Source organism: Zosterops lateralis, assembly GCF_965231275.1.
Source record: "Zosterops lateralis genome assembly, chromosome: 6".
NCBI classification, from domain to species: Eukaryota; Metazoa; Chordata; class Aves; order Passeriformes; family Zosteropidae; genus Zosterops; species Zosterops lateralis.
In genome coordinates this window covers 14,116,847-14,142,009 of record NC_139761.1, presented here as the reverse complement: position 1 = coordinate 14,142,009, position 25,163 = coordinate 14,116,847, and the positions used below count along the sequence as shown (strand labels likewise).

The following is a 25,163-nucleotide window of genomic DNA, read 5'->3' as shown; positions in this document are numbered from 1 at the left end:
AATGGGGTGACATCAGACTGGGGACCTGTCACCAGTGGGGTTCCACAGCGCTCCATCCTCAGTCCTGTGCTCTTCAACATCTTCATAAATTACTTGGACAGAGGACTGGAAGGGATACTAAGTTTGCCAACAACACTAAATTGGGATGAGCTGTCGACTCCCTCAGGAGTAGAGAGGCCCTGCAGAGAGACTGACAAACTAGAGAGATGGGGAATCATCAATTTTATGAAGCTCAACAAGGAAAAGTGCTGGATTCTGCATCTGGGATGGGGCAGCCCTGGTTGTATGTACAGACTAATAGCTCCTGCCTTGCAGAGCTTTGCCTGTCTGAAGCTTTTGAGATGACTGCATACATTTATTTCACTATTCAGCAAGCCTCCATAGCAGACTGGCTGCTGCCAACACCAGCCTCAGCCTCCTGAAAAAGCTGTAGATTACTTCTCATGCTCTTCCAGAAGTTATCCACATTCCTCAGGTGCAGCTGAGTAGATCAGGCCATAGCTGGGTTTTATTGCATCATTACAATTGAGCCAGTAGAGTTCCTCCTACGAACACATAAAATTTGTCTTAAAAACAAAGCAGAATTTTGAGGCATTTTATTTGCAAAATTATGTTAATATTTAATATTAAATACACAACCAGCCAATAAACCAAAATCTAGAGATAGTCCTAAAATTTTTATTCAAGTGCATAAGGAGTTAAAAAAGTACTGAAAAAAACATGTGGAGTGGTGATCTTTGAGATTGTGAGTCTCAGATCACACAGCCAAACTGGAACTGCTGCAGGGAAATCAGGGACAAATCAAGGAGAGGTGTTGCTGATAGTAGAGCATGACTCAACTAGTTCCAATAAAGACAGAAAATGTACTGAGCATGAAATATGATAGATTCCGAGAAAAAGAAAGAAAATAAAAAGTTCACTTTCAGAACTAGAATTTTTTGGCAAACTAAGGGAGTGGACTGTTCTTTTCTCTGTTCAATTCACCTTTGAATGAAGATGTGGAATTCTGCAACCATGGTTACCATTTCAGATTTCAGTTTAATTGCATAAATATTACAGGAAAACCATTTACACCTCTAATAAACAGTCTAACATTAGTTCTCTGTTAATTATGTGACATCCAGAATAAAAGTCAATGTATAAGTAAAAGGATATGCTCTGGTATTTGGCTACAATTCTGTTTCATGTAGAGATTTCATCCATAGCCTTGAAGACATTTTGGTCCAAATGATGATTTAAGTGGTATTTGGATTCTGTACTTGTTCTCAGCAGACCAAGTAGTCTGAGAAGACGAGCAGTGTCTTCTAGAATACAAACTAAAATTTTTCCCATGGAAAAAGATATCTTAGACTGTAAATGAGATCTTTGATCTTTTCTGTTTTAAAGATCCAAGTCCTCCAGAAAGATGGCTTGTTTAGATCTAACACCAGTAAAATAAAAATGTGCTCATCATTACCCCAAACCAGGATAAGAGCTGTGTGTTTGTGCGTGCATGCTCATGCACAATTCTGGAAGCTGTTGTACAAACACAGGACTGTTTTATACACATTCTGGGGAACATCAGTATATTAGCTGTGTTTGTGTTGTTTGCCACCCATATTAAAATATCAGTGGTCTCATACTGGATACAGTAGATAAACATTGTTTTTAAAATATAGTATGGGAGAAAATCCAGGAATATGATGTCATCAACAGAGCGATGAGTCTGCTGTGTTCAGGGAGGGGCAGTAAAACCAGAAGTTAGACTCATTCATAGTAGAGAAGGAGCTGTTCCCAGAGACGTGTTGCACTTCACTCATTTGTATCTGCTCAGTGGTGAATTTTCAGTCAAGGTATGTTTTGTCACTTCTCTTTCATATGAAAAATTCTTACTATTTAATTCAGTGTGGTTTGTTGCTTCTTGGAAACCACTTATTGAATTCTTAATATGTTTCTGGTTCAGTGACAAGCAAGCTGATATTATTGTTCCAGGAAAGTGGAGGGGAAAGATAATTTTTGCTAATGTGGTTTTGTAACTTGTTGAGTTTTGCAGAGCTATAATATTTACAGAAAAATGCTTTATTTCAAAGTATCCAATGTATCAAAGCCACAGGGTACTTCACCTGCCACAGATAGTGTCCCGTGTACTGGAGGGTAAGGATTTCTCCTATCCAGATGACACTTCATGTCTGTAATCACACCATGGGCACCGTTTCTTTCATCTCACAAAAATAATCAGAAAATATAAGCAACTAGCTTTGGTTTTGGCTGAGAAATTACCTACAGAACAGGAGGGAGAAACCAGAGTCAGTTCTTTTCTGTGCATACTGATAATTTTTTCTCTGTTTATTATTTTGATTGTAAACTTTGTTGGGCAGGATGTGGAAGTGCGTGTGTGTGTACCTTACACTGCTAATCTGTCTCATCTGCACTGATTGAATGCCAAAGGCTAAACCTTTGAAACTTTTACTTATATTACAAAGAAGAAAGATTTTGGAAGAAATTTTAGCTATATTATTAGTTTCATTTTAAAAGAATGTATGCAAATAAAAAAAAATCAGTAGGAGTTTGACTTTTAAGGTGCTGATGAAAACAAAGAGCTTAGTAGTGGTATTGGAATTAGAATAACAAAAAAGACAAAGGTTGAAATATATGCTATACTTTTAGCTTTTCATTTTCCATTACTCAGTGTCCCAAGCAGTCTTAGTGTAATAGCAAATAGCCATAAAGCCAAAAGTGTTCAAATTATTAGCCATTAGAATTCTTGTTTTAATATTTTGTATGTAATCTTAAGAGATGCTGTCTCCTAAGATAGAGATACACTTTTATCTTAAACAGTAGTTTCTTAGAAACTAGAGGACAGTTATCTAGGTTAAAAAAATCTCTATTTTCACATATGAGCCTCTAAGATTGGAGTATCTGCATATTGACTAATATCAATCATATGACTTTTATCTGGTCTCTGATAATGTACAATCATTAAGAAAAAAAATTAAGAGAAGCGTCTTAGCACTCCAGGTTCATCTATAGACTTCCAAATATGTTTGTCTTGTTTTCAGTGTGAATAGTGAAAACACAAACAGAAGGGATAAATACACCCAAGTTAATAAAGACCTTGGAATAGCAGATCAGAGACATCTCCAGAAAATCTTTGTCAGGTTTTTTATTGCCCCCGAGGACATGCGAGAACAAGATTGAGTTACTCAGTGTTACCTGAACATTTTGTACCGACAATCTAACAAAAGAACCACCTTTCCTACTGACTTAGAGCTTCCTGAATTAAGCATGCCATCCTTGAACAGGAAAACAGGAAAACATACAGGAAAACAGCTTTAAAAATTCTTGTAGCTATTTAATATTTCAAGTATTTTCCCAGGCAGAAAACAAAAGGAATTTGGGTAAATTGTAGAACATTCATTATGAAGACCCTAAAATTTATTGTTTAAGAATGGCGAGTGTTTGATAATCTGTTTTTCATTAAAAGAAGGGTGTAAAAACTATTAGGCAATCAAATTCCACTGTTTTTAAAGTCACAGTAGAAAAAAAATCATATTACAAGGCTAGGAACACTTATCAGGGATTAGAGCTTTGCTTTCAAAACAAATTCCCCCTCAGTAACCAAATCAACTGCAGAAGTACACCTGAACCCATTAGCAATGCTAATCAATGCAAAGTTAGAAAAATCAGTGAAAAATGCCATTTAGCTCAAACATCCACTTTTCTTTAACAGTATTCACAAGCCTTGTTCTCCTATCTCATGGTTTTTTAAACCTTCTTCTGAAGTACTCCATACGGATGAGTTTCCCCCTACCTTATCAAAAGGCTTATCTTCCTTCCTTCTTGCATTTAGCATATTTCATACGTTGAGATGGAAAGTTATGCCTCTGCCTGGCTGATACACAGCTGTAAAAGAACAGGGTACTTTAAAGTGGAGACAAAAGCTGTCCTTTGCCATCCCTTTCTGGGCTTTGGGAATGTGCAGTTGCCAAGGAATCACGCCCTAGAGCAGTCTTTGGGTGCTGACTCACAAACGGGTGGCAGGCGCTTGGCTGAACCAGCTTCTCCTCTGGGCTGGGTGCCCTGAGCAGGGATGGAGGGAGGAGAAGGAGGAGAGGGCATCCCAGTGCTGTGCCAGCCCCGAGGCAGACAGGCTCAGCTGCAGGGGGAGAGCACAGGGCAGGAGAGCAGTGCTTTAATTTGAGACCCGCAGGTTGGCTTCACACAGAGCAAGCTGTGACTGCTTGTGATCACCACAGTGGTGACACCTCGTTTACTTAGAAATAAAGCTCATAAACTGGCACTGAGGGATGGTGGTGGTCCAACACCCCACTTAGGAGTTAAATGCGGGAGAACAGGCACAATGGGATACAGACCAGAGAAACAGAAAGAGCAAAGTTGCTTGCTGAGAGCACTTTTCTTCAGTCTGATGATAGGCAAGTCCAAAGCATGCAGACATTGTGGCAAAGCTCCTACATCAAACTTCACCAAAACACTCTATGACTTTTGATATTTCTTGAAAGGGTGGGTTTGACTTACTTTTGCTGCTGTGCTATATTTAAGTCTCCTGCATGTTAACTCTTCAGCTTGATTCAGAAAAGTTGGGCCAGTTTGTGTGATCCCTGCAAGCAAATCTGATCATCCAGGTTTGCAGATTCAGTAGCTTTAAACAATAAGGTATGCCAGAATGGTGATAGTATTGCAAAGACACAGTTCAGACTGTGGTTAATTTGCAGAGAATGGAGCTGTCAAAATACAGAAATCCATTTTTCCCATTCATTTAATCTGAGATTACAGTTAAATGCCACCAAAATAAAGTGAGTGAAACATGGTAGAGGGCCAGGTCTTTTTAACATTAACAGGATTTATTGCATGCTTGCCCAGAGGCAGAATTGGTCATAGGTGCTTTTCCTCCTGCAGTGTTCCTGTCTTGGCAGAAAGGAATAACCCCTTTGGGGCCACACCCCAGTGTCGAGGTGGTCTGTCCCCTTGCCATGGTAATAAGATTTCCTGTCAGCTGTCTGACTGACTGGAGGGCTGCTGCTCTGAAGTGTCATGGGTTAGGAAAGAAGGACAGCAGGTCCTTCTACCCACACACATGGAGCACAACAATGTGACCCTTTCCTGACATGAAGGATAAACTCCCTACAGGTAGAGGGCAGGACAATAACACTGCAAGTGTTTCATCAAGTGACTTGAGCATTTTTACAAAAAGCAACTGTTAAGCCTTCATAATTCAAAGCTGAGACCTGAACCTTAAACAAGTAAGTAGGATGACAGAAATATTGCAGTAGGTTTGCTAGACTTTGGCTCATCTCTCTGCACCTCTCACCTCATTCTGCAGCAGTCTTTCCCTGTAATCAGTTACATTCTATACTCTGTATTATATTTGGATTCTGCTTAGATTAGAAGCGCCTTGAGGCACAGCCTGTCCCTGTAGCTTGCAAGACTTTTGCACACTGATTATCCCTAAGGCCTCCGGCCATCAGCATAGCACAGACAGTATAGGCAGTGTCTCCAGAGCTGCGCTCCCAGTCCTACCTGCTAGAAAGCAGCAAACAGCTCACCAAGAAAACAAACAGATGGAGGCACAGAAAAAAGAGATACACATAACTACACAGGCTAGATCCTCAGCTGGACTGAGTGCTTGCAGTGCCCTCCAAATCAGCATCAGCAGAGTAATGACAGATTATAGAAAAAAAGGTCTTATGGATATATCAACAGAGATGAGCAACTTGCTCACTGGTAGCCTGCTTAAAAAAAGTATCATTGACACATCCTCTTGTTCTGGCCTCAGTCTCCAGAGGGAAAGATCTGTGAAAAGTTGATTTTCCTAGCTGTGAAATTAGGAGGTTACAAAGAAATGTATGCCATAGCTATTCCTTTACCTATCACAACAGATAAACCTTGCTCTGGGACACATGATATGCCCCAAAAGTCAAATTCTAGCCACTGTAACTGTACAGCTTCAGTTCGACACTGTATTCAGCCAATGAATCTTACAATCAGCCTAGTGTCATCAGGTTGTTTATCATAACAGTCTCATCTTTGTCTGATACCTGAGCTCAAGGATGAATTTTTCTTTCTTTATTTCTTCAGATAAAGTCATCCAACACAAACCCACCTGACACTGTTTGTATTCTGAGGAGTCCTCCCACGTGCTCCTCATGCAGAATCCTGTTTTACCCGTACAAGACCAGCTCGCAGATGGCTGTTCACCTTGGCATCACCTAGAAAGGTTTCCTGTGCCTGGTCCTACTAGTGCTGGGAATGCAGAATGCACACAAGCCACTCTCCCCCTGAGTAAACAGCAAAACAGCAGTGTGAGGCACTGAAGGTGACCAGAAAGTGTCTGTTTTGTGGAAATTCTCTCTCCTCTCTTTCTTTTCACACACAAACATACATATATACACTAACAAACACATATTTAGAATTATTAGAATCTTGTCAGAGAAGTAAAATACATGTTCGTTTGCATATCCATCCGCCCTGTTCTACCTGTTGCTAGGGGACAATCCTACATGGAACCTCCATAACTTTCCTCTCAGATTTTTTGCATTGTGCAAAACAACCACCAAATATTCTCATTAGACATTTCTGATGTGTGCATCTATCAGGATCAAAATATCAGTTGCATTTTTTAATTTATTTTTCATTGCCTGGGCAAGGATCTTTTTTCTTCTCTTAGTTAATGCCAAAATTTCCAAGTCATGAGGAACTGGGACTATCCTTCATGGGCAGATAAATAAGCAAAAGAAGTTATCTGCTTCCAAGCCTGTAATCTGTGTATAGATTTACAGTAAATAGCAAATTCAAATAAGACAAAGAGTTTGGAATAGTATTTACCAGAACAAAGGAACCAGTTTAAAACTTAAGAGCTTTCTCCATACCTGTACTTTTTTCTTCTCCTCTGTGAGTTGCAAGTTCATTTTCAAAATGATCCTAGTGCAATCTGACTAAAGGAGTCATAATGAATCAGACATGAATGCAGTTCATGAATGGCTGGGATATTGGCCACAGGAGTTTTAATTTATAACACTCACATTTTTTTTAAAACAGCATGTGGAGGCAGGTCACATAAGACAAGTGTGTGCCTCATCTTATGATTGTATCTTTCCTCTGAGAAACTTTTGCTTTTTTTCTTTAGAATTGTCACTTTATAGCTCATAAATTCCAGTCAGCTGGGTCAGCAAAAGGGGCATTTCCCAGAAGTAGAAGGAAGTAGAAGTAACAAAGTGGAGTCAGTTTTCTGTAAGTGTTTCCTGCAACATTTTGGGAACAATCTTTTTTGGAAATATAAAAGACAGCTATTCATTTTCTTTTACAATAGATATAGTCTACAAATCAGCATTTAAATCATACTACAGGTCATGACTGTGCAGTATGAGACATCTGGAACTCCTGGAGTCTTCTACTCTTTGCATCATGTATTTCTACAGACAGGTTAAGTAGTTTCCACTTGTGTGATTTTTAAAAAAGGGTTCAACGGGATATATTAATAAAATTTGCCTTAGAATAAATGTACTCTGGTCAAATAACTTTAAAAAAATCAATTAGAAGTTTGACTTTAAATACAAGAATCAAACAATTTCAGATTTTAGACTATTTTGAAGCTGGTTAAAATATGGGTCCAAACTGTAAACTACCTAAGTTTTCTAACATTTTAAATTAAAATCCCAGATAAAGCTCCCCTGTTCTGGTGTCCACACCGCAATATTCCCCTAAGCCTGGCATATACCTGACTTAGGCAAGAATCCTTATTCATTGTTTGGTTTAGAACCCTTTACTCTCTTAGGAAATTAAACCTCTCTTTTTCCCTTCTTTCCTTCCTTCCATTTCAACGTTAAGATTTCTCCTTCTTCATCTTTCTTCCCAACAGCAGTGCTTCTCCTCTGTTTCCTTTAGCAGCATAATGTTCCCCTCCAGAACTCACATCCACTCATTTTCCCTTCATTTGTTCCTGTCCTGACATCCTGCCATGAGCCTCTGCTCCCTGCTGCAGAAAACTGTCGTGCACTATTCTACACAGAGCTTTCCTTTCTACAGTGGTGGTACACAAGGTCAAGTGTGACATGGTTAACTTAAATCAGAGTATTTTTCAAAATTAACAAAGCTGGTCAGAAGGCAACATTTCTGTACCAGAGAAAAATTGGTGAAGGGTCTTGACATTTTTAACAAAAGGAAGAATACAAACCACGGAAAAAATACACATACAGAGGATAAATCTGCCTGGGAGTGGGGAGCACTGATAAGGGATTTTGAAAGAGGCATCTTCCTTCTCAAGCAAGTGCCTGAGGGATAAACTTTAGTGAATTGGGCTCTTGCAGTCTCTGGGTTTTGTTGGGTTTTATTTGGAACTACTCCACTTTGTAAAAATATTAAACTCTTAGTTGGCCAGAGAGAGCAAGAGTGGATCTGGGTTACCTGTTAAACTGTGAGCAGTCAGTACATCTCCTTTGTTCAAGATATGAAATGACATCTTTAAAATATTTTCTGTTATATTACCCAAATCTTTTGTGAAAATTCTTTCTTTTAAAATCAGTTTCTCCAGAACTTTTCTGGTTTGATAGTCATTTTAATAGGAATTGAAAACTCCCCTCCTCCAACACTTTAAAAAGTATCTCCTACATAGCTGTAGTAATATGTGATTTTGAGGTACCAGAGAACATGATCCAGCAATTGTAGCAGAGCAGGGGGGCAGAGTGCCCTCCCTACCCTGCTGGTCATTCTGCTTTGGATGCTGCCCAGAACACAATTGGCTTTCTGGGCTGCAGCTGAACATTGCTGGCTCCTCTCCAGCCTCTCACCCACCAGACCCCCACGTCCTCTTTGGCAGGGCTGCTCTCCATCCCAGCTTGTGTTGATATCAGGGGTTGCCCCAGCCCAGGGGCAGCACCCTGCCCTTGGCCTGTTGAACCTCCTGAGGTTTGTGCAGGCTCACCTCTCAAATACCCCTTCTCTCTGGGTGGAATTCTTTCCCTCTGCAGGGCATCCCTTCCCTGCAGTGTGTCAGCCACCTTCATCACACAACTTGGGTCGTTGGCAAACTTGCTGAGAGTGCACTTGACCCCGCTGCCTGTGTCAATGACAAAGACATTAAACTTTAACTTTTTGTTAGCTTTGGGTACAATAGTTCTTTGAAGGAGCTGTGGCATTTACTAAGGAAATCTGTCTCTATAGCTAAATTGTTACCCTGTACTTATTTGTTGGGTCTGACATTCTGGAAAGAGCATATAGGACATATTTTCTTTGTGAACACCAGTGCTCGGAACCTGTATTTGAAGAGTGAAAAACAAACTGTCTGTACCAGGCTCCAGCAGGGCTCTGTCATCTCCTGTTGCTAACAAAGGGATAACAGTAAATTAATACACAATTTAATTTCAACATTGGCAAAGCATGAAAAGGCAAAATTAAAAATGCAATCCAAACACTGACTGTTGTAAATCAGCATTGTAAAGTATACTACTTCTTGGCTGGAGGAGTGTTCAGAACCTTCTAGATCTCTCAGTCTTGAAAGTCATATAATGTTGGAACAGTTCAACCATCAAATCCCTATCAGCATGTATTTGAACATTTAGGTTCTAATAAATAGGGTGCATTCCCACTAAAGGACTGTTGCCATTAGAGTTCCCCTGGGTTTTCAGTAGAAAAATAGGCTCCATTTGGATTATATTTAATTTTTATCTGCTGTTACTATCAAGATAATTGCAATACAAGTTCACTATAATGTGAATTACAGACCATTTCTAACAGGTACTTTTGGTTTTGAGCTTTTCTCCACAATATATAGAGTATGGTGATTTCTAACTATGCTATCTGAAAACTGACCTCTTTCCCTTTGCAAATACTTCATATACTGGCAAAGTGAGGAGCAGATACACGAAAATAATATGAAATGACTGTCCCAGCTGCTCAAGAAACAACAACGTATGAGGATGTGCTTGACCTAGGTAGGACAAGGCAAAATGGCTTTCTGAAGTTTATCATTTAAGAAGTGAACCACATTACAGACTAGGCTTGTCCTTGAGAAGGGAACTCACCATTGCTTGCACTGCCACACTCTGATTTTAGTTTTTAAAACAATATGAATTTTAAAATAAACAAATAAACCCCTCAAATTCTTTAATAAAAACAACCTGGTTTTTAGACACTGAGTATCATGTCACATTTGTATTGCCTTCCATGACACAAATCAGCAATGCTCTGTGATGATCCACAAGTTAACCTATTCAGAAGGTTGAAATCTGAGTTTATAGTTTAGTGTAGCTGTTGTCAGAAGTTCTAAATGAAACTAGGACCTTCAGAAACCCATGCACTAGAGGTGCTAACCTGAACCTGGGTAATTGTCATCTCTTCTGAATTTCACTTGTTTGAAATTAAAGCTATACATTCACCTAAGCATTATATAGTTATAGTTAGATACTTTCTAACCTATTCTGTTGTCAGAGCCTGAAGTGCTGTTTGGAACTGTGCCATTACCCAGCGAAGCTGTCCATATATCCCTGTGGTGAAAGGCATTAAGAAAACACAAGGCATTATTACTGATTTATAGGGAGGACAGGTTTTGCCTGTGATGCCTTCTGTGCTAAGGACTCCTCTGCTTGCTCAGAGCCATCAATATGTGGCTCAGCAATGGAAACAGCAGTAGTGACTGAAACATGTCCAGCTGCTGGCAGGGATGACTGTGTAGTTGCAAATGTGATCTTCAGACATAATGTGACAGGTTAAAACATCTTTTATGTTTTTGTTAATTATAGCAGAGTAAAATCTTCAGTAACCTATATGATAAGAATTGAGGAAAGCAGTAGCTGTCAAAGAAATCATTATTAGACTTTGTGACAACAGCAAGTCATCCGCACATACTGTGATCATCTTTGAGGTCTCTTTGCTGTTGTAGACACTTGGTTGCTCCTCAAAGGCCACACCTGTGAAAGACAGTGGTGAAAATGTGCAGGAAATGCTGTGTTATTGCAAATACATGACAACAATGTAAATATTATAGTGACTGGAGGCACTCGAGATGGCAAATCTCCTTTTTTCCTAAATGGCTGCCAAAATGTCCTCAAGGTGCTAGAAGTAAAGTGCTTTCAGGGCACAGAGCCAGTTCATATGAAAGGCAAATCTCTCCATTAAATAATTAATGCTCAGAGGGACCAATACTGACAAATACAACTAGGCCATTAGACCTTCACATTTTACATAGTCATGAGAACCTAATGCTGTTACCCAGGGAATAGAGCAGTATTTCAATTGCTAAGAGAAAGGTGTGGCTAAACTGAGCTGAAGAGGTCTGCTGGGAGTAATGCATCAAAGAGCAAAGCTTTAGAGGACATCCACATGCATGTCAGTGAAGGAGCCTTTTGTACACTGCTGAACAGCTCTCCTGTGCCTCCACTACAGCAAGGCGAATAAAAGAGCATGACTAAGTAATATTCTTGGAGAACTGATGTGCTTCAAGACTTAGAGCCTTTTCCTCTTACCATTCCACCTCTGAGACTTTACTAATATCATCCACTTCTCTCTGCAGGACATTCCTACTGTTCTCTGTAATGAAGTTATCAAGCAATTTATGTCACTGGTATGGTTCATCAGTGCTCTCCTGTCTTTCATACTGAGATCAAGACTGTAACTAAACTAGATGAACCCAAGACCAGTTTTGAGGACCCACACCAGAAACAGTTAATCTTCTTCAGCCCATGTCCCAAAAGCTGCTATCAGAAAGGTGAAAATTCACCTTTTTCTTTTCCAGCTTAGCTGATTTAGGTCTGGTTCTTGTAATAGATTTGAGCTATTTTGAGCTATTTAGGGTTTCAGGAAAGGCTGATTTCTAAAGCAGGAAATTCTCTCTTTAAGAAAGAAATGTAATCTAAGTGCACAAGCTACTCTTGATATGATCACTAGTATTTCATTTCTTTATCAATGGATACCTTAGCTATTCACTGGGCTCAGGATATTGTCTGCCATTTGAAAGGCACATTGTACTGTTTGATACCATCAGACCTGCCATTTCACATGGTATCAGACTCCTGCAATGGATATTAAATTGGTCTCACAATGCTAGTGTGCTAAACACTTAATTTTGTAGCGGTGATGGGGTACATCAATCTCTTGTCTACAGCAGAGAATTCTTGTGGTGCCTGCAGAGCTCCGGGGAGTAGATACAACCACCTTTGACATTCTTCCAACTTGGTAAATCTACATGTCATATTATAAAATTCAGGAAGTTTATAGTCTCTTATGTCTTTATACTTCAGTTAATTTGTGCAAGCTGTGGTCATTCAGCTTTGTAGTCAGACACCAATAGTGCAAAAGTGTTAAAGGACATGCAAGATTTCTGCCCCAGGACAAGACAGGGTTTCCCAGCAGTCACTGACACCCAGTAGGGAGCCCTGTGAGGTTCCTGGGGCCAAGGCATGTTGCTTTCACTCCAAGCACTGCTTTGGCTTCTTCTCTTGCAGTACAAATGTGCAGTTTGGCTTGCAAGACAGTTCAACCAGGGGAGATATTATCAAACTAGGCAGTGAACCAGCTAGGAACTGGAATAAATTATGTTAAAAAATATGTCATCTTCTCAGGAACAAATCCAATGTCAAGCATAAACTCTGCAAATCTTAAAAATGTAAGCAAACCACAACCTGATCATAGCTACTCTTTGCAGGAGGCCTTCTAGCTAACAACAGAAAATACAAAACATCGTTTTGAACCAAATATGAGAATCAAGTAAACAAAACCCAAAAGATTACAAGTCAGACATGGCTGCAGACCTTAAGCTCAGTGTTATGCTCTGAGCTTTCTGAAAGCAAATGCTAACAACAAATTTCAAGATAGCAATATGCAAAAGTAGGCTGACCCAATACCACATACACGGGAGAACACAGAGGACTGATAAGACAGCGTCAGAAGAGTGATAAAGGCCTGACAGGGCTATCTCTGAAAGAGCAGGCATAGCCTGTGAGTCCCCTAAGCCTGACCTGAACTCTAGATGTGGGCTGAATCTTACTCTATGCATGGTTCCCATGAAAGTGTTCCCAAGGATGAATTCATGTGGATGACTGTTCTTCATTCCTGCAGTGCTTTTGCAGTCCCAATCCTACTGCAGCTCCTAGATTTCTCACTCTCCTGACACTAACCTAAATGCTAGTTTTTGGCTGAGGTCTGGACAATGACTACTCATGGTTAACCTTACCTGTTCTCACATGGGAAATGCCAAAAGAAACAAACCATAATATCCTGCCAGCCTTGCAGAGTGAGCCTGTGGTCAGTTTTCTCCTGTTTGAATATTTTCCTTCTTAGTTGTCAAAACATTTTGTGCAAACACACTACAATACACACAGAAGAAGTGTAGATCCAGCTGTGACTTGTGTTGCATAAGATTCCTGCACTTTGCTGTTACTGTCAGAAAGTTATCATCCTGCTTCAGGGACACCAGGCTGTGGAGCAGAGTCACATTAAGTCTAAGGGAGAAGGAGTTGGGCTGGTCCAAGAAGATCAAAATCCTGAAGAATTAAAAAGAGCAGAAAGTATTCACAAGGAGAGGGAGAAGGAGTTGTGAGATTGACATTGCAAACCTCAAAACTGATGATATTTCCAAAGATGGAAGATTCAGATTAAGTATTTATTTAAGCATTTATACTAACTGGAAATAGCTTCATAAAGATAAATACTCTCAATCAACATCATTCAATAAGCTTGTGGCCTCTTGGTATACAGGCATGTGAATCACCCAATTTTCAGATTTTATTCCAAGTTAAACAGAATAGAGATTCAGAAATAGATCTTTCATCTGTCTAATGACTACAAAGAGAGGAAAAAGTGACTTTTATTTGTTTAACACTTAGATTTAAGACCTTCATATACTTCATTTCTTCATAGACATAAATTGTCTTGAGAAAGCTGGAGATGGGGAAAAAATAACTGTAAATTAAAACAGCCTAAACTTTCTAAGCTGTATGAATAGCAGAAATTGAAGGATGTGATACCTGTTTTCAGAGCAGTTAGTTTTGGAAAGGAAGAAAAGAAAGGCAGTGATACCTGTTTTCAGAGCAGTTAGTCTTGGAATTAAACTTCTTTCTCTGCTTGTGAACTACAATTATAAAAGTGGCTGAGAACTACTTTGGGGTAGTTCTACTGTATATACTAATGTATCATGTACAAAAGAGACAGGAAAAGCTCCACAGCATCAACATAATAGAAATCTTATGGAAAACTAAATGCTATTCAGGTCTACATTTAACTTAAGGAACTGTTGCTGTGAGCACATCAGCATGCACATGTTTTTTATGTATCACATTTTCAGTTCTTGATGGCTCCACAGTTGCAGACCTCCTTTATTTTATTGAAAAACCCTCCCTAATATTAGCAGAGGGTTTATTGTTTATCTTCATATTTCATTCCTTCATCCAAGCTGTGCCTTGCTATGATATGTTTTGTAACAACTCTAGAGCAGTGTTTAATGCATTTGGCATTTCCTATTACTTATTTGCTTATATCCTTCCCTTTTTAATTTAATTATGCTTTGATGCAGCCTTGCTCTGCAAAAAGAATGTCCTCATTCAGTGTATCACTGTTTTCCTGGGATATTTTGTACAGGCCAAGATCTGTGAAAAATTTCCATACAAGAGTACGTAGCTCTGAAGGACAACTCACTGAGTTAACACATGCAACAAAACTGCAACTAAACCTTTATGGCAAGAGTGCTCCATCTAGTCCTCATGCTCACCACTGACTGGATGTGCCCATGTAGCCTCCTAACAGCCCATCTAAGAAATTTTCACAGGGGATACTGAATCCACTCACTTTTTAAAAGTAATTTTAATAAAATTACTACTTACTTATTACAACAACATGTGGCATTTATAAATATTACAATGCGAATTATAGGTAATCAGAGCTACCCGTGGCAGGGGTGTTGTAACTGGATGATCTTTAAGATCCCTCACAACCCAAGACATTCCATAATTCTATGATTTTGTTGTTGTTGTTGGCCTTAATCCAACTGGAATTTTCATTTATTAGCACAAGAAGTGCAAATTAAGGAATTTAGGATAATGTGAGTTGGAAGGTCTGTAGTCCAACCCCTTGCCCAAAGCTAGGTCAGCTACAAAATCAAACCATGCTACTCTGGGCTTTTCCAGCTGGGTCTTTGACGCTTCTGAGGATTACAAGACCATGAGTCTGATGGTCACAAATGAGGCAGTTTTTGGGGACATCACTACAGCCTCCTAGCAACTTGCTGAGTCTATCAGATTTACACTCTGAGCTCCTGAGGGCAGCAGTGGTACTCACATGGAGTCAGCAGGACTTCCAGGCTTCCTTGCACACACCACACTGCAGAAGACCCCCCTTACCTACAGCAGCTTTTAAACTCCTGCTATTTCCTATTTCAGCCACAGCAGATCTGTCAGGCAAATACCCTTTCTCCTCTCGTGGCTCTGGCAGCTCCTGTGTTACATTTACTGTAACTTTTATAGAAGTATGAAGAAGCAAGGCTGCCTGGCAAACAGGCACCACCAGGGGACACTTGGCTTCTCAAACTGGGCTCAGAGGAAAGGACACATACAAAGTGTCAAAGCAGGCTGGGCTCTACAGAGAAACAGAGAGTCAGAGGAGAAGTTGGGATGGCTCTTAATAGTTCTTTCTGCAGCTAACACGTCTTCTAAAGTATCACCATGTCAGAAGTCAGCCAGTGCCTCTCAGTTTGCAGCCACTCATTCAAACACATATTTTTGCTCCCAGCTTTTCCTCTCCTCTGTGCCACTGACCCCCAGCTGTAGGTGGAGCTGTATTGCATGTATGGCATGCATGTATCTAAAAACACATTTAGCCACTGACAGTACTTAAAGCAAACCAGGTAATTGTAAAATTCTGCTAAGTATGCTACAGTCTGGGTGTCATATCTATCCTTCACACGGCCTTGCTAAGAAATCCCTGAAATAAATGGAGAATAAGGCTGCTTTCTAGGCAACTTTCATAGTGCATGATCATCCATTGAAGAATTCCTCCTTTAGAGAAGACTAGAGGGGCCTTTAGCCCACTCTATCATTTGTGCTTCAAATTAAACTGAGTAGGAAAACATCAGGACTGTGTACCTATGCTTTTTAATATTCTCTCTTTTGCTCCAGCAAACAACATTATAGCAGTTAACATCATAACAGCATTTATCTGTTTTAGGCTCCACCTCTTGTCTCTGAGGGCTAAATTAGCAAGGTCAATATTATGACAATCTCAGAATATACTAATTACAAATTTCACACCTTGTTTCTGCAAAGCATGTAATCAGCAAAGTCACAACAGCTGTAAAATATATGTTACAAAGTCTCTCTTACTCCCACAGAATAGATTCCTGCAGGTAACATTGAAATAACTTGAACTCCTATTACACATTTCAGAATTTTTTCTTGTAGAAGACATGACTAAGGCCATCAGGAGATATTTAGTTATCCACTCTATGAAAATGTTTAGCATAGTACAAAGAAAGATTAACTCCAGCAGCAATACTAAGAGTCCAGTAATAGAGTCGAGAGCTCAGTAGCTGCAGGGCTTCATCCAGACCCAAAAGAGATGGGGAAAAACATTCACCTGAAGCAGCATATCCCATCTGGGGAGTAAAGCTGTGCCAGAGCTTGCATTAACCCAGTAGCAGCATTAACTCAGCTCTGACCTTTTTTCTCCTATGCTTCCGTTCCTTAGCTCATAACTCTTGATCGTTAGTGGACTTTTTATTCCAATTCAACACATTCCTCTCATTTTCTTTCAAGAACTTCCTTAGGTCCCAGCAGGTATTGCTGTAACATGGAGATTTTCCCACATTTTAGGATTAAGCACTCTGCTAGACTCCAGGTGTTATTCTTGGCTTGTTGATTAACTCATGCCTGTCTTCTGGCTTGCTCCCTCCAGTGCCCTATGTGTGGGACAGTCCTTGAACAGCAGCAGGACATCCCATGAGTTTGGCAGGAGACACCAAGGTGCCCTGGTGACTGCCCAGTCCTCAGGGTTTTAAGCTATGGCACTGGCAACCACCATGTGTTTGGAGTCCTTCTCCATCTGCCTGTTATGACAATCCAACAGTTGATTAACCCCTTCTTCCCAGTTCCCCTGCAAGGGTTCCTCATTTGCAGCATTGCAGGATCTTGCCAACACCCAAAGTATCCCCCATGGGCAACCCCAAAGCCTTCCTGCCTTGGGGTGAGGGCAGTGTCTGCAAGAGGCACAGGGCTGGTTGCCCCCAGCACTGTCCAGCCTGTGACTGCCTCCCACACAGGACACCCTGGAACACTCTCCATCAAAACCTTGTCATTTGTTCCCAATGTTATTAAAAAATACTCCAGAACAACATGAGATAATGACTGACAGTGGGTTTTATAGTCTGTCAAAGAGGAGGTAACTCACAACAGGACGTGAACTTCATCAGGTGCAAATTCAGGGGTCCCCAGAACAGGGGTCCCTCAGAATTGGTAGTGATAGATTACTTCACCTGGGCAGTACTTCAATCAAGACTACCACACAAAATCTTATTGAAAGTCCCTGCTGAGATATTAGCCTTGTCTTGCATCTTCCACAGACAGTATTTCTGGAGAATGTGTGAAAGGATCACATTTATTTTCACCAAAATATGACAAGAAAACAGCAAATCACTGCCTTCTCTAAGCTATGGCTTTGTCAATCATAAATTATTCAACAATCAAAAAAGTATGTACTTTTAAATGAGTCTCCTGTGCGAAATAGAATAGCATCAAGCACATCATTTTAACCCTAAGCATTAGGGTTAGTAAATTGATCATTAGCACATTTTACTGTTGCAGTGTCCCTAACAGAGAGCGAAGCCTCTGCCTGCCCGGGCTAGCCCGACACTGCAGACATGTGGGGGACACTCCTCTGGATCTTCAGAACCAGAGGGGTGGCCAAGGGAACCTTCCCTTGTCACGGGAGAGGCTTGGGACACCTGCAGAGGAAGGAGTCAGGCTCAGTCAGAGGGCGAAATCCAAGATTTATTGCAGACTCTGGCAGGAGCCACTAGTCTCAGGGGAGCTGCACCAACTGAGCCCCAGGACAAGGATTACGACAACTTATAAACAGGGGAGGTACAGAGAGAGGGAGCAAACATACAACCAATAAGGGGCAATGTGGGAGTGGGTAAGGGTAGGAAGGACAGTCCAGGTAGTCAGTGGGGGAGTAAGGGGAGAAATTTCCTCCATTTCTGTCACTCAGCGCCCTTCCATGAATTTTCTAGAAGCTGGGGAGGGTGACCAAATGACAGACAGGTTCCAGGGGAGGAGGCTGGGAATGATACATTGGGATTGACAGGGAAAGGGGAAGGGATAAACTTGGAATGTGACATTCTTTAAAAACAGTGGGGGAAAGGAACAGAACAAAACACAACATTTTACCTTGTTCACTCCCCCATTTCTAGCCATGCATTATGGAAAGACTTGAGCTAAGGACCAAGGAAGTAGGTTTCCAGAAGCCCCATGTCATGGACTTGGTGACGTCCTAACTAGTCCCTGCACACTGTTCCTAGACCAGAGTAATATGATATAACTAACTTATTTTAAAGTGTTCTAGGTCTTTCCCTTCTAAAATCAAAATCTGGAAGAGATTAATTGCAGAAAAATACAGATAAATCAATATGCAGTTTTGGAGCTGCTATTTGCTTTAAAATAAATTATGTAAATTAACGTAATAAGGGAAAATCACAGAAAAAGCCAACATGGCCTTTATGACCACTCTCTGAATTACTAATGCTTGCCTTATTAAATATGTGCATACATCCAACTTCAAAGTGTAAAATAATGCACTTACAATTTATTTTTTTTTCTTCTGGTTCACAGCCTACTATGAGCAGAAGAAACAGTTTCTGATTATTGCATCAGGCAACAGAACTTCTCATTCTCAGATGACCTCTTGTTGGCCATCCATTAGTATTTCATTTCCTACGTATTTTTACAGTGAAAAGTGCCAGCATAGAAAGAAAGGGACACTTGAAACTGCTGTATGCAATTTGTTAATGGTAGCCTTCACATCCACGCAAGCCGGACTTTGAGATATTTAAGTGCTATAGTGTTTTATTAACACAAAGTACATAAAATATGATCATAATTTTTCATCAATTCTGCAACCAATAACCAAATTTCTGTATTCATATTAAACACTGATACTTACTAGCCAACAATTCCAGCAACCAGAAAACAAGTGAGAAACCTCATCCTTTCAGAATTGCAAGTGTGTCCCTTTTCACTGCCAAGTTACCAACTGAATAGGACAAATGTCTTAATTAAAAATATATTTGAAAACTTCCAATCAAATTACAATATAAACAGTGGTTATTATAAAGACCTGAAAAAAGAAGAACAATATTTCCATCACTCAGTCCAGATATATATATATATATATAGATATAGATATAGATATAGATATAGATATATATAGGTAGAGATCTGGGAAGCCAATCTTGCATTTGAATAATATCCAGTAACACAACAAGAAAACACAGTTAACATTTTATCAGTAGTGAATGATGCTGCTCACTCAACTTCTGTTTGGTTCTAGTAACCTTCAAGTACACATCTGACATTTCTGCCCATAAATAGCTCCCTGTATGATCTCAGGCTGTTCTGATCTGTAGAATGTTTACAGTATTCTAGTTTTCAGACTGTGCTCTTGCACCCAAGCTGGCTGTCTGCAGACAGGTCCTGGCTTATAGGATGGCCACTGTCTCTACCAAATTGTCAACTGTGCACCTCTTAAAATGGAGCTCCCTCATGAAAGTTGCATCATTTATCTCTTCTGTGACTTGGCTGCAGAAAGAGACTGTAACGCACAGAAAATTTCAGTGAGAAGTGAGAAAGGCACACTGCTGGCAAACACTGATCTCTCAACGTTCTCAATGCAAACTAGAGTGGCAAACTAAATGTCTGTTTATTGTAGAGTCATAAGATTTGGTAAAATATACAGTGTTCTTTGGGGAGGAAGCACCACTGAATTCCACTCAATTCTTGCTCTACAGAGGAGAGTGTAAAATATTGCTGGAACTAGGAGCTTTACCATGAGCAACCTGAGACACAAGGTACACCTGTCCTTTAGTTCAGTTCTAGTGAATAAAGGCTTCTAAATGTTCTCTCCATTTAACCCATTCATAACAATATCTGTTGTTGCTACATGCCCTCTGTTTTACTTGCCTAAAATTGTTCCAGGCAGTCCATAGCAATGCAGTCTGTAAAATGTTCCACAGACACCCAGTGTCTATGAGGAGCAACCCAGGGAACTGTAAGCCTGTTCAAAAGCTACGCTTCTAGGACATTAGGAAAAGCAAAAGACAGCTTTTCTTACTGTGTCTTTTGCAGAAATGAGCTAGATGTAGCAATCTCATGTCACCTATTTTTCTCTTCACAGAAATGGTTTCCATCACAACTGAAAATGTTACACAGCTGTACAACATGACGACCCAGGAGCTCACAGTCAGTCCAGAAAATTTCCACAATAATTCAGGAGTTCATCAGATAGAACAATATGAATGTGTTAGTCCAGATGTATGGAAATGGTTACAGGATTTTCAGCCTGGATTTCTCTGGTTTATATTTGTTCTGGGATCAATAGAAAATTCCTTTGTGCTCACTGTTCTGTGTTTCCACAGGAGTAGCTGCACAGTGGCTGAAATTTACCTAGCAAACATGGCATTTGCTGACCTACTGTTGGTCTGTACTTTACCTTTCTGGGCCATTAATATTTCTAACGGTTTTCATTGGCCTTTTGGCCTGTTTCTTTGTAAAGCCGTCAATATTATGAGTTCCATGAACTTCTATTCTAGCATTTATTTCCTGGCCCTAGTGAGCATTGACCGCTACCTGGCCTTGGTGAAAACCATGTCTCTTGGACGGATGAGACGAACCGTCTGTGCCAAATGGAATTGTTTTGTAATTTGGACATGTGCATTGCTCATGTGTTCACCTACAATGGTGTTTCGAAATTTGCATTATTTTGAGGAGTTCAACATCACAGCCTGTGCTCTTCTTTACCCGGCCAGTTACTGGGAGCCCACAAACAACTGCTTGCTGAATATTGTGGGGTTTGTGATTCCACTCTGTGTAATTACCTATTGCACTATGCAAATCATCAAAGCCCTACGAAGCAGTGAGCTACAAAAAATGCAGGTGGTCCACACAGAGAGAAGAGCCACCATGCTGGTCCTTGCTGTGCTCCTGCTGTTCATCATTTGCTGGCTTCCATTCCAGATCAGCACATTTGTTGACACAATCCGTTACTTCTCACCCACTCTCAAATGCCTGGAAGACATCAATGACATACTGACCCAGATAGCCACATACTGTTCCTTTAGCAACAGCTGCCTGAACCCAGTCTTGTATGTGATTGTTGGGAAAAACTTCCAGAAGAAGGCTGTGGAATTCTACAAGAACTTGTTCACAAGGAGATGCAGAAAATTACAGTCTGTGCAGATGGAAAACTCCCTGAACACTTTAAGAACTTCCATTTCAAGTGAATACTCAAGGAAAAAGTCTGTTTTGTCATTACCCCAATAGCATATTTTAGGAAATCCTCAAAGGAAGAAAGACTTCTAACATATCAGTCTCTGTTCATATCCATCTGCTACAGGTCCACAGAGAAAACAGTGTTCATTGTGTCAGGGAAAACAATGGTTTGATCTTAATGGAAATTCCATAAAGAGACCTGCTTCTACTGTTATTGGATGTTTTTTTGTGATTGAATCCTATTTTGTAGCTTACTTACATTTTCATGGCTAAATGATACTTGGCACATGTATCATTTGGGATGTTTTTCTAAGGTGTACATACAATTCTCTGAATGGAGCCCCAGTACAGAAGCTATTGTCAGGATTGTGCAGCTACATATGGTACCCATAATAGTGTGTTAGAGAAGATTTTTTTTATCTGGGAGGTGCTTGTATTTGAGTAAGTTCTGTTAAGTGAATCCTGTAGGATTCATTTTTAGATGTGTCCATCTTTTGGGCTTTTAATTTCTCTCTCCAGTCATCCAAAATGATCTGATTTTTTCATTGGCAAGATTTTTTCTTTGCAACTGCTCCGCTTAGTTACAGATTTACATGAGCAAGCACATATGAAAAGTAGCTGAAAAAAAGGTAAAGCAGTAGTGGAAGGGAACCTCACCCGCCTGCATGAAGTTAGCTGAGTTTTCTTTGCAGAAGATTCTTTACCCCTTCCACCTTGGAGTGAAAGCATTCACTCACTCTTTTTGAGTGAGTGAATGCTATTTATGTTCATGCTTACACTTCAGCTCAGAGACTCGGGTTTTTGGTATTCACAAAGCATAATTAATGTTAATCAATGGATGCACAAAAGCTCAGCACAACTAGTATAATCTCACAAACAGAAGAAACTGACAATATGAAGGAGAGCATCATCTAACTACACTAGAAATCTAACTGAAGATAACAGGGGTCTTGAAAGCTCAGAGTATTCAAGAATGGCCTTTTCAGATTCTAGTAATACCTACACTTCATTTGTAGAGTTAATCTGTGAGATTTTAATACAAGATAACTTTTCCCCAATTGGACTGTGTCTTTGAGCTAAATTGATTATACACATAAAAAACTCATAGTGTACTGAATTGTCTGTATGCACTTTAACCTCTAGGAGCCTTGACCAAAGTGAGTGGAAGATGATCTAAGATATGCTGAAACTAACAGTCTTAGCTCTTTTCAAAGCACTTAAGGTTGCAGATTTTAAAAGCTACCAAGGGAAATGCAGTTTGTCACTCGGCAACTACATGGTCTTTATCCATCAGAGCTTGAACGGAGCAATAAATTTCATTTGAGATAGGAAATTTGTGTTAAACCTTCAAGTAACTAAACCACAAAATACAACTGTACAGATGTGATTTAAAGACTATGGAATTTAGATCACTGTATATGATTTATAGGCAATTTCCATGGTTTTTCTTTGATAATCCAGTATAATCCTATGTCATAAATACTTCTATTGCTCATCCTTTTTTATTGTCTGAAGCGATGAGGACAGCTATGATGAAACACTGCAAGGCTTTCTGTTATATCCAGTGTTATCATATTCTCTCATCCATGAGCATGCTGTTCATGCAACCCTTACACTAAAGGAACTCCATACAGAGGTTATTGAGGCAACGGAAGTTGTTTCTGAGTATTTGGTACTGAGAAGTAAAATATACAAATGTCATTATGTTAATATCATATTAATTTAAATAATGTAAATATATGGGCACTTTTGGGGTTTTTTTGCAGTAAGCATGTACAAAAGAAAATAAAGTGCTTTGAGAAATGAGACTTCCTGGCATTTTCTTCTCTAGCCTGTATCCTGTTACTAAGGAATGATTTGTCAGAAGTCCAACTCTCAGAAGTTCCAGATGCTTACTTCACTTCCCGTTACACCAAAGAAAAGTGAGCTGGAACAACAGAATTTTAACTACTTTGAGATCTTTCTTTTCAGGGCCCATTTCTGATTGTTGTTGACCACCCCCAGTCCCTTTGGAAGTTTAAATCAGAATTAAGGTAGCCACTGAAATATTTTTGATAGCTTTTCTCTGCTGGTATCTCAAGGTCCTATGCAGACACCAGCAACAATGGAAAGCCCCTGCAGCAGCTTCTACACGTCACAGAACAGACAGTATCAGCTCACAGACTATTTAATCCACATTTTGCTGACTCCTTAGTGTGATGACACGTTTGTGGTGTTCACACATACCATTTATACATGCAACAAAAAAAAAACCCCAAAAAATGAAGGGTAACATCCAAGCTACATCTGACCTACTGACAGTTTCCAGTCACACTTGGCTCAATCCTGTTCTTACAGAAACATGACAAAATATGAGAAGGATTTTTGATAGAATGAGGTTAAACTTTGTCCTGAGAATTTCAGAGCTGAAGATGCTGAAGAGTAATCATATCTTTTTATTCTTCTTTATCCTGCCCCCCTCTTACTTCTGCTCCCATCTTCTCTTTTGAGGCTGCCACAGCTGTCCTCAAGGCTTTGGCCATGCAAAAGGCCAGCTCCCCATTCAGCCACCAGAGGTGGGGACCATGGCCAGAGGAATGGCAAGGATATCAACAGCCAGATTGATATTTCTGGCCTTCAGCATTTACATGCAGGAATAATTCTCATTTCTTCACTCTCTCATTTTTCAAGTGGATTATTTGCTTCACTTGAAAAATTAAGAGTTTAAAAGCTGTTACACAAACCACTGGTGCTTGCTGCAGACAGGAGAAAGTTGCTTATTTTTAGAGAAGCTTTCAGTGGAGGAGTTAGGATCTTGGTTCAGGTCTTCCAAATCCCTAAACAGTCTTTAGCCATTGAATCATCGTTCCATTCCATTCTTGTAACAGTATACATTGCTGGTTTTTCAGCTTATATTGGCTCCTTCATATTTTGCTGTTTCAAGCTATGTAAACTGTAGTTAGTAGGGCTTGATTATTACCACACTGTGATGGTACCAGGATCATTCTTTGGGAATTGTAAATAACTGCACCAGAGTTTAAACTCTCCTTAGCAATCTCTATAGTATATGTGAAGAAATCCAACTAAGCTGAACAAAGAGTTTTACATCAAAAAGTCTTATCAAAAACCTTTTCTGCTGTTTCAGAACAGATCAACAGTTATAGCAGATAATTAAGCTGATTTGCCAAACATTTCAATAAAGAAAAGGAAATCATTAAAACATACTGATCAAAAAAGATATTTTGTCCCAATCATTAAAGGCTGCAGCCATCTTAAAAAGAAGATTTTTAATGGTTGAACTGTTGGACCAAGAGCCATAACTCTGGAGACCTTTGGTATTTTTGATGTTTATCTACCTTGTAATGTGTGTGAGAATTAAACAAAGAGTCACCTCTAAGTTCATCAAGGTGTTTGTTAAATCATTCTGATCAGAGAGGCTCAGTTAGCATTTGTAAATTTTTATGCAGCTCTAGAAAATGTTTACTCTCTGCAGGAAAGTCTGCCTAGATGGTGTGACTGAAGATCATTCAGACTTAAAACATAAACCAACATGCTGTGAGTATCCTGAGCTGAAGGTGTTAATAGACACATTTTTTATTTTGATGTTAGAAAAAAATCTTAACTATTGACTCTTACAGATGTTTTTAAACTAACCCTTCACATTCCTTCAGTTCATGGTCCATTACATCTGTGGAAACTCTGAAATGTTACCAGATCTTTATATAC

General features: G+C 39.7%; 2 protein-coding genes and 1 long non-coding RNA gene across 4 annotated transcripts in view; 2 read left to right on the top strand and 1 right to left on the bottom strand.

Annotated features, from left to right (window-relative positions):
* On the bottom strand, positions 1-4,008 carry LOC310910319. Its single transcript, XR_014590279.1, has 3 exons — positions 3,791-4,008; positions 2,103-2,259; positions 1-545 (listed from the first exon to the last, which is right to left on the bottom strand). It is a non-coding gene; the product is annotated as an uncharacterized lncRNA (long non-coding RNA).
* On the top strand, positions 1,718-23,196 carry BDKRB2 (bradykinin receptor B2). The gene is made up of 2 exons (XM_083862872.1): positions 1,718-1,832; positions 20,365-23,196. Exon 2 carries the CDS (start codon positions 20,367-20,369, stop codon positions 21,507-21,509), a length of 1,143 nt encoding a protein of 380 aa, XP_083718998.1. The 5' UTR covers positions 1,718-1,832; positions 20,365-20,366; the 3' UTR covers positions 21,510-23,196.
* BDKRB1 (bradykinin receptor B1) overlaps positions 1,744-25,163 on the top strand; it is a 29,865-nt gene continuing 6,445 nt past the window's right edge. Inside the window, exon 1 of one of the 2 annotated variants that reach the window (XM_083862873.1) lies at positions 1,744-1,832. The gene's annotated coding sequence lies outside the window, so the exon portion shown is untranslated. The remainder of the gene's footprint in view (positions 1,833-25,163) is intronic. The other variant, XM_083862874.1, reaches the window with a different exon arrangement.

Coding starts and splice junctions, on each gene's coding strand:
- BDKRB2 (XM_083862872.1), top strand. CDS start 20,367: ATGGTTTCCATCACAACTGAAAATGTTACACAGCTGTACAACATGACG.